The 15,235-nt window shown below is 40.4% G+C and overlaps 1 protein-coding gene across 10 annotated transcripts in view; it reads right to left on the reverse strand.

Moving 5' to 3' along the window:
- Positions 1–8,423, reverse strand: part of RYR2 (ryanodine receptor 2) — a 381,629-nt gene extending 373,206 nt beyond the window's left edge. For all 10 annotated transcript variants that reach the window (XM_063151586.1, XM_063151578.1, XM_063151584.1 and 7 more), the window contains exon 1: positions 8,315–8,423. In XM_063151586.1, coding sequence (XP_063007656.1) covers positions 8,315–8,362 — 48 coding nt within the window. In that variant the 5' untranslated portion in view covers positions 8,363–8,423. The remainder of the gene's footprint in view (positions 1–8,314) is intronic.
- Between the last annotated feature and the right edge of the window lie 6,812 nt (positions 8,424–15,235).

Raw genomic sequence — 15,235 nt, forward strand, 5'->3', positions numbered from 1 at the left:
AGGCAGTCAGACCATCATGTAAAGACCGACTGAAAAACATCTTGGGGTATTGACTCATTAATTTACAAGCTTACCCTACTGAAATTCAGTTAACAATTATGACATTTGAGTTACCTGGATTTACCTGTGTAGCTATCACCCTCCTGCAATTACTAAATAGTGGACTAGTGGTTTTTCTTTCACTCATAAGCTTTTCTGAAGGACCCAAGACTACATAATTCCAAGACTACAATAGACTAGGCACACTGCTGACACAGGCAGCTGAGCCCAGCAGAGCTTGGTGGAGCTGGTGTGGCACAAAGTCAAAGCCCAGCAGACTTGGCATGGCACAGAATGAACCTTTGCTTTCTGTGTTAGCTGGGGTAGAGCAAAAAAACCAAAAACCACATTTATTTAATACAAGCTTTTAAGAGAAGATTAATCCAACTCTTAAGCAACAAAGAGCTATTAAGTTATCCGTAACACCAGAAGAAAGAAAGAAATGGGGATGGAGAGAACTTACTGAGTATTTCCCTGCATCACATACTGATTTTTTTTTACTTTCCACTTGCATGGAAAAGGGAATATGCATTCTATCTCCCTGGTACTTGCCATAAAGACTACAAACACACATAACTATCTATGCATTAGCATTGCAAAATCCACTTCATAAATGGGCAGAAAATAGACAAAAATATGAAATCACAAGATTGACACTTATTTTTTGGCAAATCCCCAGTGTTAGGAGCACACAGAATTCTTGTGACTGTTGCAGGGCTAGGAATTCTTATCTATCTGTACAGATATTTAGGTTGCTTCTGTCCCCATTGGAACCAAATGCTTTCACAAAGGCAGCCTTAGGATGAAGACCACGTGTCTGCAGAGAAAGTTTTAACAATCTGGCTTGTGCTTAGCATGTTAGTTCTAACTAAATTATTTCCTAGTTTCACAACTAGGAAATAAACACATAGTAGGTGATGTTCAAATGTTTATCAGCATGGCTACATGCCTGATGTACAATGAGGATCAGTTACCAGTGAATGGATGCTACATCCAGAAGTTTACTGAGTCTTACTGCAGATCTATCTAATTGCCTAGGCTTACTCTGAAAACTCTACAAATTCCATTCATTCCTCCACCTAAATTTATATACAAGGAGTTCTGCTTGCCCATCACAGGAATGAAGATGTTCATACACCACGGGAATTATGTGGCACATTCAGCAAAGGAAAATATATTCCTGTTTCTGAAGCCAAAGAATGCATCCCACACAAATCCCAGGTACTTGTTTTTTCCAGCTTTGCCTGGTTTAAAATGAAGAAATATAGCTGTAAGAGACAGCCATTTCTGGCTTGATTCCATTAATACAACTCCACATTCTGGCAACCTCCAGGAAAACTCACAGACAGCCAATGCAAATTTTGTGTTGCTTTCTTTCATCATTCCTTTGAAAAAAGGATTTAAGCAGAGATATACTTCAAATTCAGTGCACCCAGTTTTCACATCAGAATTCCAGAGAGGCTTTCAGAGTGGTAGCGAGATAAGACATGCCAGTGTTTGACATTTGGTTCTGCCAGCTAATATCCTTCAGATATTATTTCCCACAGTCAAGTAAAACACAACTAGGTAAAACAGGTCTGTTGTGATGCAGCATTATTACTCAAATCCTCTGGGAAGCTGTCTCACAAAACACAATGATCTCGTCACTCCAACTCAGTGACAAAAAAACTTGTCCTGAACCAAAATGTCATCCACGTTAAAAATTAACTGACCCATGCATCTTACAGAATGGTACCTTGTTGATTTTTGCCAAAGTCCCTCTAGGAAGTCTAATATACTTTCTTTCAAGTACATGACAGTTATAAGGAAGTCATTCCTGACTATGATAAACATTAAAGTACGCCACAACACTGAAGGAATGACATCATCTTTTTATTTACAATTTTATGTAGCTGCTAGTGCAAATGTTCTTATAAACACATCTACTTTAAATCTGACCATTTGAGCACTACATTTACAGAGGAATTGCAGCTGTCACGTAAGTTAACATATAAGTTCATGTTATGACACCTTACCTATCATATCTTTCCCTTTACTAACAGAAGGCCTTTAGACACCAGTTTGTTTTTATTTAGCAATGCTGAGAAGCTATGAAAAGCTTCTACTAAATCACATGCCTCAAAAACATTTGTTCCAACCTGTAGCAGCTGAGTAACATCACTGGGCTCAAGAAGCAGCAACACATTTGAAGAGTTTAAGCCCTTCACCTCACAAGTTGCTCTGTGGTTATTAGGTTAAAAAAAAAAAAAAATTCTTCAACAACTGAATCCATAATTAGTTAATGAATCTCACACTTAATAACAAGGGACTACAGTATAAAACTACACTGCACTAAAACCACATGGGAGCTCTAGCTAGTCTTTGTTAGGAAACTGGGGTGACCTCTTGTGATGGTGCAGGCAGTGCCCTTAAGCTGCTCTATTTCTTACAAGGAGAACAAAGAAATACCACAGCTGTGCCTCTGATGGTCACAGGATATTGCAGTAAGTTCCATATTGCTGTTGGTGCCTATAAAAAAGGGCCGAAACTGTTATCAAAACTAATTCCTTTATGCCTTTCCTCAGCCACTGAGATGCATCAGGCAGACATAGAGGCCCTCCATTTCCAGAGTGGTACAGACAACACAGCCACACATGGCAGAAGTGCCATACACCTGCAAAACAGGTCTAGCAGAATACAAACTGCAGACAGAAAATGATGCCAGGCTATCCTAACTTTGCTACTGGGAGAAATTCCAGAGTACAGCTGTGTCAAACAAACACAGTAAGAAGTTCAAATTATTTCAATCGCCCTGGTAAAATGTGGTCATTTTACAGTTCAGTTATTGATGTATCAATACCAAATGAAAGAAATTTACATCACTGAAGTTTTATTAGGAAGTATAGGAATATACGCACTTCTTGATTTTCCTTCTGACATCCACACAAAGCTTCATTTCAGTCAGATCAGGAAATTTAAGCAAAAGCATAGGGGTAATTCACAAAACAACACCAAAACTAATGCAGATTTTCAACATGAATCAAAAATCAGAAGAAAAATATTTCTGTCTTTTTAGTTTAATTCACATACTTCCTGAGGTCAGTCCACTGTCAGTACTTCTCCACACAGCTTCCAATTTTCTACCTTGATTCAGAGAAATACTTCAATAAATCCATATCCCTGCTAAAGAAAGATTGGCTTATTTTCTTGAATTAGAATCATCCTGTGCACTTTGCACACAGCATTTAAGAGGAAAATCCACCTTTAAAATATTCCTGTAATAATATAGCACATAAACAGGGAAGTACAAGTCAGACACAGCTCTCATGCCCATCCTAAATCTTGGGTCAGAAATAAATGGTATTCTCTCTTTACAGTCTGTCCACATTTTAAGTTCCTATGATGGATTTTCCTCAGGTCTTCACAATTCCAAAAAGCAGAATGCATCAAAACATCTTCAGACTCTGACAGGAAATGCAGCTCCATCTCTCAGAATATCAGTCAGACAACTCACAGGGCTATCAAGAAGCTTCCCTGGTGGACCAAGCTACAGAGTTTCCCCAGCTGCCTTCTCACACATCAAATACAGACAACTTCCAGATGCAGAACATGGGACAAGACAGTACACGTACTAGACAAGTGATTTCATCCACTAATATAATGTTAAACGTGGCATAAAATGTTTAGCAACCAATTTTGGAATAAAAAAAATTATACCTGAAAGGTTCACATGTAATCTCCAAAAAAGAAATGGACTGCATGTCCTAGCTAAAACCCCTTCACTACAAACAAGCTGTCCAGCTCAATTCCAAAATAGAATTTGAGATCATATTCAGTATCTGTACTGCAGTGCAGTGCCTTAGAGAGGAAGGTACAAATGCTGCAATCTCAGCCACGCCATCCCTCACATGAGCTGTTAAACAGTGGTCTCTTGTGCCAGTCCCTGGTGTATCTTCAAAAGTCACATACTGACAAGTACAAGTAACACTTTTTTAAATAAACAAAGGATTTCCAAAGTGGGTTTTGGCATATTTTAATTCTAAAATAGCTTCTAATAGCCAAGATTGCTTTTGAGCATTTTCTTTTTGTGCATTCTGACAATTGTTTGTTTGATGACTGCAGCTACCAGTATCTCACATATTTTGATAAACCCCTTTAAAAGATAAGCAGCACATAAAAAGCAGTGAGGGATTTTTAAAAAAAAGCACCACTTTTTTTTTTCTTTTCTGTTTCACTGAGAGACTTGCATAATTCTTCTGCTGTTGAGTTACGTCTCTTAAAATAATCTTCAGATCTTGTTTCTTCTGGTTCCTTTCATGTCCTCTAATTCCACAGAATCTTCATATAGGATGGCATGTAAGTGTACAACTTTTAGTCAGATATAAAGTGGCATACATTGTTTAAATGCTGCTCAAATGAGGATTATCTGGAAGAGACTCTGAAATCACAGAACTGCTGTCCTTGAAATGCGAACACAGCATTCTTCATTTCAAACTTCTCTGCCATAAACTTCATTCTAAAACCCAGCATTGAGTGAATCAAAATCTTTTACATGTCAAACAGGAATAATAAGTAATGTTTAAATTTGTTTCAAACTACTCTTCCAGCACACTTACACTTTCCACTGGCAGTAACACTCAGAACTATTAAATCCATGTAGAAAATAAAACACCAGAGAATACATTCGCACAAGCAAGAGGTTCTGTTTTACTGCAAGCTAATTAAAAAAATTTGAAAAAGGCATTAGAAGAGAGTGCAACATAGAATGCTAGCATTCAAACCTTTAAAGAAAAAAAAAAAGAGATGGAAAGAGACGATGACTCCATCAGTCCTGGGGAACATGTGCTGCTCACGCTGATTACGCCTCTGATTCCTGACAGGCATGGTAGTCATCACTGTCTCAGAAGACAGTGAAAAAAAACATAACCCTGTCAGCCCTACTTCAGCATGTCCTGTTGGTGTCTCCTACCATAAACAGCTAAAAGCAGACCTGCCTCTAATTTAAGAAACTCCACAACTCTAGAAAACCAAACTGGCATCAGGAACATCACAAGATCAAATAGCTAAATTACACGTTTCCCATCACTTTTAGGTACATCTTGCTCCTGAAAGTCAGGACACCTTTAAAAAATATAAAGGACAAATATAAGCACTATTTTTTTGAAATCTTGCAATTGGTTTTAATCCTCTCACCAGCTTGCTATCCCTTTTCTTGCAAAGGCCTTCCCTTCTGGGCATTCTGTGTCACAAAAAACAGTCCTTCTACGTGTATATTAAGGAAGGAGCCTATGCATTTAGGGGAAAATATTTTCTGTTTTCTCCTGGAACTTGGAATTATTTTCACCCTCCTCAAATTACACATCCTAATAAAAATAAAACCAAACAAATAAAAACCAGGTGATTTCTGTATTAATTATGAATATTTTAGATTCTTCACTGTAAAGACCAAACAGTGAAATCTATATTACATATACCCTTGATCTTTCAAGCACTACAAAATAAAAAACAAATTCCCCTACAGGGAAGAGGTCCTGCCTGGACACACAACTAATAAACACACAGCAGGATACTTGTTGCCCTTCGCTTTTCTTGCACAGTACGTGTTTATTCCATGGGAGAAGTCAGGAGAATGGATATCCAAGCCTAAAAAAGGCCACACATAATACAAGGTCACCTCCACCTGCAGCATTTGGCAAACTAATGAGGGAGATCCCTGTTTCCAGAGAAGCAAGTAATTTACAGGACTACAGAAGCGCTCCTTGAGGAGAACCGAGCAACACAGAGCTGAGCTCCAGTCTGTCCAAGGTTGTCCCAAACAGTGTAAGCTCTGATGCTTCCAGAAATACAGGGCATTAATAGGTTGTGTTCATGTCTCAGAAATGACATACCAAACTCAAATTATTCCCAAAAGAATCAAAAATCTATCCTAGACAGCAGAATTTGCAGGAGCTAATGCTTAATGCCACTTTACCAAAACAAAGAAGCAAGTAAAGACGAGGAATCATTAGACATATAGGAATGTGTGAAGAAGAGAGAAAAATCGAAATTTCCAATAAACATGTGGCAAAAATACAAATTCAGTTTAGTAGCTTCATGCAAATAAAGGGCATTTTTAATAGAGTATAATCTCATGTGCAATTTTAAACATTAAAAAATACAGTGTTTACATTCCAGATAGACTCTAAAGATTTTAGGAAGTTTGTCAGGTCCCACCAAAAGAAGAAAATATGAAGAGCACTGCTTACATGTAGTAGGCCTACAGATGTCATTCTCAAAGTATTGAAAGCACAGAATGCTTTTGCTTGCATACAGCGTTATTTGAAAAGTTCTCGTTTACCTACAAAACATTTATGAATCCATCTGTCCCTAATCAGTATTTTAATAATAAATAAAAAGAAAAGCTGCAGTAATTACCAGGGCAATATCAAACTTCCAATGCTTTCTACCAATGGCATGCAGAAAGTTGCTCACATCTAATAGCTTTAGAGACCACTAATCCAAGCCTTCAAACAATAAAAGTGGAAGAGTACATAAAAAAAAAAAAAAAAAAACCTGACTTTTCCAAGTAATGCTCATACCTTGGACAAGGTGGAAGGAAAAGAAGAGTAAAAATCACTGCTTACACACCCCTACAGATTATATGGGTTTCTCAGGCCTTTTTGATTAAACTACACAACATGCCTCCCCAAAGCCTCAGTTTACCATATTCAAGGTCATTTTACCACTGGTGCAACATGCTAAACATTTTCAAGTATTATCTAAGACTGGGTCTGCCAAATCTGTATCAAGCCTGACACACATTATCAGGAGTGCTGTTTTACATAACATGCTGCTGCTGTCAGGTGCTGGAGTTTAGCATCACTGTAGATGTGCTGAGCTGTATTAGCATGCTCAATGGTTCTCCTTCCCTATTAAGCATTCAGATAACATGAACTAAGCTTAACATTCACGCCTGCAGTAAGGCTGCCATGGTACAAGTCTTCCAAAAATCTTTACCAGTGAAAAGTAAAAACACCCGTAAATTTAGATGACAAATTTTATGACAAATTTTCTTTCACAGAAATATTTTTCTGTTTTGTCTTTAGGTGTTAGGCAACACTAAAATACAAGTCACATAACGCTGACAGGAAAAAAAAGTTGCCGATCTTCGTGACAATGTTGCGTAACATATGTATTTTCTGTAAAATCAGATTTTCTAAGAATCCTCAAACAAATAAAAAAAATTAACACCAAGGTATACATGTACTATTGTGCGGTTTCTGATAGAAATGGAAGACAACTGAGAACCAGGATTCTTCATGCCGCAAACAGCACATGAATATGTTTCACATACACTATGTTGCTTTCTTTCCACCCCCATTTAGATGTATTTTCTTACAAGCCACTGAACGTGAACGTTTTCTAAATCAGACTGTACTAAATAAAAGGGAAGTTAAGCTTTATCCTACAGTTTCAGTGTTTCCAGCTCTACTTAACAAATGTCTCAGCAATTTTTCCTCAAACTGTGGCACGGTTTGTATACACCCCCATTCTAGATGCAGATGCCTATCTGTAAACTTGCTAGGATTGTGCACATAAAAGGCACTTGGGAGATGGCCGAGAAGATAAATAAAAGCATTGCTTGAAGAAACATAATCCAGATAAGCATTAGATGCAGCAGTCCCGATGCATTAATTAAACGGAAGGAAGAAGCGCTCTAGCGCCTTAACATGCTCTGGACCGAAGTAACGAAAGGATGCGCACGCCAGAAAAAGCCGTATTAGTCCGTGCCGGGCGAGGAGAACGCCTGCAAGTTAGTGGGAACCTCCGTGGGGAGGGGACAGGGTGAGAGAGGTGGGGTTTTTTCCCCAAGCCTATTTTTGCCAAGGGAGCGTGATTGCAGTTTTCGCGCTGGGGACGGCTGCTCGGTTAGTCCCTGCAGTGGGCGCACACAGCGCGGCCGGGAAGGCAGCGCGGAGCGGGGCTGCTGCTGGGGAGGCAGCGCGGACAGGGGCTGCTGCTGCTGCTGGGGAGGCGCCGCTCGCCCCCGCCCGCCCGGCCCTCACCCCGCCCGGCCCTCACCCCGCCCGGGCCGAGCACAGCCGCTCGCCCCTCCCGGCGCGGCCAGCCGGCTCTCGCCCCCCGCCCGGCCACGGAGCCACACGCTGCCAGGTGGAGAGGGACGGGGCCGGGGCTCCGGAGCCCGCTCCGAGCTGCCCCCGCCCGGCTCCCACCCCGGCCGGTCCGGGCGTCGCCCCCACAGCCCCGGCCCGCCCCGCCACGGCGCGGAGGTGAGGGAGGCAAGCGCGGCGCTTACAGTTCGCAGGAACTGGATCTCGTCCTCGCCCTCGCCCCCCTCAGCCATGGCTGCCCCTGTCTCTCCTTCTGCCGGGCGCTGCTCCCGGTGCCCGGGCGGGCGGCGGCGGTCGCTCCCCGCGGGCCGGCGGCAGGAGGCTCACGGCCGCACCGGGCTGGGGCAAGTGCGAGGGCGGCGGAGCCGGCGGCCCCAGCCCGGCCCTGGCTGCGAGCGGGTGCGGGTGCCCGTGCGCCTGCAGCAGGTTGGCAGCGCTGCCCGGCTGCCTGTGCCTGCCGCGGGGAGGGGGATGCGATTAACCGGGGGAGGAGGGGAGGCGGAGCTCCGGCCCCCCCGCCGCTGCAGGTGATCCGCAGCCCGCTCCCTCCGCACTCCAAAGGCGCCGCCCAGCGCCCCTTGCCGGTGCTCCGCGGAGAGGCGGCTGCGCCCGGCTCGGGGCTTGCCCGGCGCCGCTGCCCGACCCGCCGTCACCTGCACGGCCCCAGCCCCGGGCTGCCTCCGCTCTGCGGGAGCCAGGGCAAGGCCGGCCGGCACCGTGCCTGCCTGGGCACGGCTGTCCCGCAGGAGTTAGGCGTGATGCGCTGCAGTGAGAGATGCCTCGGGAGAGGGAGAACTAAACGGCTCCGAGCCAGTTATTTTGGCAGCCGACTGTGCTGTCGGGGGGAAGAGATGGAAGGTACAACATGGCCTCAGCGGGTGTTGTACTTGAACCATCGCGTGAGTGAGCTTAACCCGGGGCGAATGTAAGGCTTTTAAATGCCATTTCCTTGAAGGATAGCTACCATGTGTTTTCCATAGGGTGAAGTCAAGGGTTGACAGGGAATAGCTCATCTTTCATGAGCATTTGTGCAGATCATACCTTTACAAGGACACCTGTGTCCATCAGGGAGGATGCTTGGCCTCCAGAAAGAAGTCTAGCAAGCCAGAGAGCCTCCAGAGTACGAACAGCAACAGCACTCTGAAACAAGTGTGTGGCAGAGAGCCTCTGTTAATGCAATGCAATGGTCCTGAGGGGAGGACAGCAGGCCATCTCAGAAAAGAGTAAAATTAACACTGGATCATTGACATAGTGAAATGTGTGCGGGATGTATAACTGCAGAAGGCTTCCCAAGGACCAAAACGGGCAAACATAATGAAATCACAATTATTTTGCTAAACAGACTGTGTGGCTAGCATAGCAAAATACGTGAAAAGTGCTTCTAGAGAAGTTATACCCATAATCTGTAACTTTATGCTGTTCAAGGACATCATGAAAAAGTGCGGCAGTGTAAGATTTTATCATTACTTCCAGCAGTGGAAAACCTGTTCTTCTGACAGATTGGAAACTGCAAGAGCAGTCATGACCCATAAGACCTCTAGAGCAAGTAATGTACGAATGTTTAATATAGAGGTTCTGAAGATGAACTCCGGAGTTATGACAGCTTAAGCTTTTCCTCTGTAATATCCTGGTTTCAGTTACTACTGACTTCAAGTGACTTTTACCTCTCAAGATTAATACTGACGGAAAATATATTTTTTTAAAGAATGATAAAATAAAGACATTTTTTGACATTGTTCATTCATATTTCACTCAAACCTCTTAAGTATCTCTTCTCCAAATTATTTAGACTGAGAGATATTTATTGAAATAGACCCCAATTATGAAGAAAAGTCCTGAATTTGGATAAGTTTAAAAAAATTAGGTTTCATGAAAAGGCCCTGAACAAATGTATTTTATCATACTATCCTATCTCTTTCTCCTGCTCAGCACGCAAGTCAGTTTCAGCGCAAGTACTTGTATTGAATGTATTTCATACGGTTGTAAATTTCAGTTCACCTGGTCAAAGGTCTGGATCATAGAACATCCAGGGTACTTTCCATAAGGCTTTGAAGATGAGTATCAGATTAGATGCCTTTTTTGCTTGCTGCATGTAAAGCAAGGACATTATAGAGAAAGGAAAGAAAAAAATTATAAGTAGTTCACTATAACATCAGTGCCTGAAACATTTTGTAGTTTTCAGCACATTATGACATCATGGAAATTGTTCCAAGAACTGTGGAATGCATCATACCTGCTTTCTTGCAGATTTGGAGCTCATAATTAGATCTTACCTGGTTTCTTATAGATATGGAGCTCACAATTAGACTCCTTGGTGTTTATGAAGACAAAAACTCCATCTGAAGCTTTTCCATGCTAGGGCAGTAATATTTCTTTAACACACAGTTTTGTTGGTGTCTAATATGAGTGAAATGTATGCTGCAGTTATTCAGACACCAAAGAGTGTTATCTGGTGTCTTCTTTGCCCATGCATCTGTTCTAATTAAATGGCTAGGAGCATGAATGATACTATTAACCTTCTGTGAAATTGTTGGAATTTTCCACTTAGTTTAAAAGTTATTATGCAGTAACAGAGACACATGCACCATATCTGGCCACATTAGATCGTTTTCTTAGGAAGTAAAGTTAAAAAGCAGTAAAGATTCTTCAAGAAACTTTCTGAGCAGGGTGATAAAGGCCTAATGTAGATGGAAGCTTCTTGTTAAATTACTCATCAAGGACAAATATTCCTATGGGCATCAAGGACAAATATTCTACACATAGAATATTATATGTACACATGTGCAAAATACATATTAAATATAGTTCCAGCATTTTAGCTAATGTGAGGTTTTAATCAGCAGTTATGGTTAACTGCACTGAATAATTAAAAGCAACAGATTTGTTAAAACAATGGAAAATAATAGTTTAAAATGGAAAAACATGATCGTTTCTATCATAACAGGAAGTAATGTAAAGTTCACAGAATTATTTCTTAGATGAACTAGTGGGAAAATGAAAGAATAAACATCCTCCATGGCTGATATTTACAGGCGGAATTCAGGAGAATTGCATATTTTGTGTGGGTGAGGAAGAACAGGGCTCCCTGCTCCAGGACTGGCAGTCCCAAGGTTCAAGATGTCAGTCAACCCTAAGGCAATTCACTTCATGTTCCCCACTGTTACTTGATCATTTTTAGTCTATATTACATCTCATCATACCCACTGTTTTCCACAACATTTTCTGACTATTTTTATCACTGATAACTGTGCTTTCCGTAGAAAAAATGCAAAACAAAACTTTCTACTTCTGCCAAAACAATCCTGTACTGGTTTATGAATTTAAAGGTTCTAACACAACCTCTGAAGCTTAACAAAAAGTTTTCACAAGAAAACTGGTGTTCCCTTCCAGCTCCAGTTTGTGTTTTGTTAGCCATCTAGTTGTCTTGAATGATATGCATGTAGTATGTCTATTTCTTTTTCACCCGACCTAGAAGCAGCCTTTCAGATTTTTGGTCCAGTTCTCCCACCTAAAATGATCTAAAGCTACTTACTGTGGACTTTTTGTGGTCCTGCTCTTGCTTTGTTCTTCTTAAAATATCACTTGAAATCTGCCCATGTCCGTGCTGTTTGTAATTGTCACTACAAGAGATACTTTACTTAGTGCATTTTCCCTTTGCACAGCAAGGGCTTCTTGCTCCTGCAAGCCTAGATTATCAAGGCAGCAGCACTGTGAAGATCCACAATGTGCCCTTAGCAATATTCACAAAAAAACCCAGGTTTCTTTGTGTGCTGCAGAGGCAGTACAGCAGCACCAGCGTGACAGTGCTTCTGAGGTCTCACAGCAGGACTCTGAAGTGAACATAAATTTACACCATTATAAGGATTTTAGCACTTTCAATTCATACATTTTAATCATCTAAATTAAATATTAGAGGCAGATTCATAGGTAATTTTGTGTGCACACGCTCAAAGTAATAATCCATGTGAAACAAACAATGTTTGCCATTTATAATAATAACAAATATTGTGAACATTCAGTATTCGGTAACATGAAGGGAACTCTCAGGTGTTTCTTTATTTTTTATAGCAGAATAAACTACCACACTATTTTTTCTTCTTGGGAGCACAGAATAAGATAATGGCAATGGGAATTAAATGGGGCAGATACTATCCTTTCTTCTTTGTGCTGCTCTTTCTTGCAGCATGTCAGACTTTTCAGCCAAATATCAATCTGGCAAACACGTTACTCCAAATACTGTAAAACCAGCAAGATGGCAGCTCCTGTCACACGTCATAAATCAACACCCTGTGGTCAATGAAATTGAGTCAATATAAAATCTATGCCATTTTAGGTCCCAAATGTGACTTGGAAAGAATAAAATTTGCAGACCCAGTTCTGCACAGAATTTAAAAGATTTTATTGCAGATTAGCAGAGTTTAAGTGAGATTAATTATGTCTAAGATCACCTAGTTATATGCTTGTCATGACCACCCTGGAGTTCAATAATATACTGCATTTTCTTCAATTAGAGTTTATCCTGAACCCATAAAGTACAGTATAAATGTTAATTACATGTCTGTCATCAGGTACATGCTTTGTACTCTATATATAGCCTGTATGCAAGGATTTACACAGGGATACAGTGTTATAATAAAATTTAGACAGCAAAGCTTTTCCTTTTATAAAAACCTCTGTCTGCAACTACAGAGCTCATGCCTAAGCATAGTCTGGAACATGGCTGTGCCAAATTCTGGAAATTACACTTCTCACCAAGAAACTATCACTATCTGAAGCATCCTTCCTGGCAAAGTTGAAAGTTTTAATTTCTCTTTTCATTATTTGAGGGGTGGGGGGAAGAAGAAAGGGGAATTATTAAGGGAGAACTATGGAACTTGTGGCTTATCTTTTGGGTAAAAATAGTTTGATTGTGTTTTCATGTTTCTGCATCCTTTGATGTTTTTATTGCTCTTCTAATCTTTTTCTGGTGTACTCTCTGATAAATTCACTGGAATCTATGGTGTGGCACAAATCCAGAAGAAGTGGGTTTTTGAAGGTGGCCTTTTTTCTCCTCTGGTCATTTTGGGTTTGGGGGGCAATAAGGTATTATTTTTTCTAAAAAATGTTGGTTTAAATTAAAAGAGCACATCGAATAGCATCCTTAAAATAGAATTTTCTGGTTTTCTCAGTCTTGTAACAGGTTATGTCATTATGTAACTATTTACATGTACTATATGACTATAATGTATATGAGGATATATCTATCTCACATTTCTATGTATAAATACATAGAAATACATAGGTTTTGGTGCCTTCTTCAGCTTGCATTCTTGCAAATGAAATGCCATCAGTTTTTAGCCAGTGAAAAGGAATCAATAGGAAGGTAATTCTGATTTTGTTAATAATTTATGTTAACCATATGTCAGACTTAAAAATCAATGATTTTGCAAATAGTTTGAGAAAATCAGCTCTTCAAGGTTTTCCAAAATCTTTTAAAGTAAGATTCTATATACTCCACAGTCCTGATTTATTCTGTTTGAGTTAATATCTGAGGACATAAATAATTCCATTATTATTATAAAGGCATAACAAAGGCAGGGAAAGCCTGCCTTCTTATTAATATGCAGCAGTCCAATGTACAATTTTCCAGTAAACTTATAAAACTGGAAAAATTTAATGCCCTGTTCCTACCATGGCAATCTTTGCTGTGAAGTTCAGTTCTGTGATATTTAACAATCCTGTTTCTAAAGCAGCAGGCAGTTTTCTGGGAGAGATTTTAGTAGCCATAGGGCTAATCTGAAACTTGAGTAATGCAAATAATTGTTAAGAGATTTGTCTTCCACAAAAAAACTCCCAAAAATTGTTTGAGAAGCCATTATAATCACACTTTCATTTTCAAAAAATGAAATTTCAGTAGACTTGCATTTTTTCTAAAGAGATAAAGAATACTTTTTCCTTGGCTGCTGAGACAACCAATTGTAGGTGGAGGAAGGGTGAAGGCAGACAGCACAAATACTAGGAACAACATGAAACTGCTGCTAGGATTCATTACAGGTATTAATCAGATAGAAGCTACCATATGTCAAAGGTTTTGGCAGGTTCTTTTGGAGAAGCAACTAATTCTTTTGTCTTTAGAGGCAATAAAAAGAATTTTCTTCCGTGGGGAAATATTTACATTACTTAAAATGTTTATAAATTAGTGATAAAATAATTTGGTAATCAATGCAAAACTCAGACTGACCATTCTCCAACTGGATACTCTTTGTGCCAGCAGGTGAAATTTTTCTCATAAATATTATGTGAGGTGATGATGTGGTAGCCTGGAGAAGCTGCCAGAATAAAAAGAGGGGGAAAGGAAAACAAAGAAAGAGAAAGGGAAAACTTTCAAGGTCTTCCAGTCATAAACCTGTGTACCACAACACTGTTACAGTAATATTGTAATTTTCACCCTCTGTCTGCCTTTATAGTACACTTCTTCAAGTGTATCATAACATGAAGCCCAAGATTTGAATATTCACACAAGACACAAAACCATCCAACATTTAAAACTGAAAGTTAAGCTGGTCATAATGCGAACAACTTAATTGAGTTGTGACTCTTATTTGAGTTGTGATTATGACAACACAAGTGCAGAACCACAACTGTTACCAGGCAAATTATTCACTGTGAACAAATGATTAGAATCACAGAATATGCTGAGTTGGAAGGATCATCCAAGTCCAACTCCTGAACCTGCACAGGACACCCCAAGAATGCCTGAGAGTTTTGTCCAAACACTGCTTGAACTCAGGCTGGTGCTGTGACCTCTTCTCTGGGGAGCCTGTTCCAGTGCACAACCACCCTCTTCATGAAGAACCTAATTTAGCTTTTTTTGAGTCAAAATTTTTGTGCCAAGTCATTCACCAATATATTTGTTATTCAGCATTGTTAACAAAATATAGGGCTATAGTTTGCAGAGGTATACATTTGGATTTTTCCTGAGAATACTTCCCACAGCTTCTGTGCTGTCTGTGGTGTCATGTAAGTGACAGAGCATCGTTTCTGCTGCCTCACTGGGTGACAGAGTCAGGACAAGGATCACATACCGTACGTAAGCACAAATAACACTGTGCACATGTCAGTGCAGA

This window comes from Melospiza melodia, chromosome 3, assembly GCF_035770615.1.
Source record: "Melospiza melodia melodia isolate bMelMel2 chromosome 3, bMelMel2.pri, whole genome shotgun sequence".
In the NCBI taxonomy this organism is placed as follows: Eukaryota; Metazoa; Chordata; class Aves; order Passeriformes; family Passerellidae; genus Melospiza; species Melospiza melodia.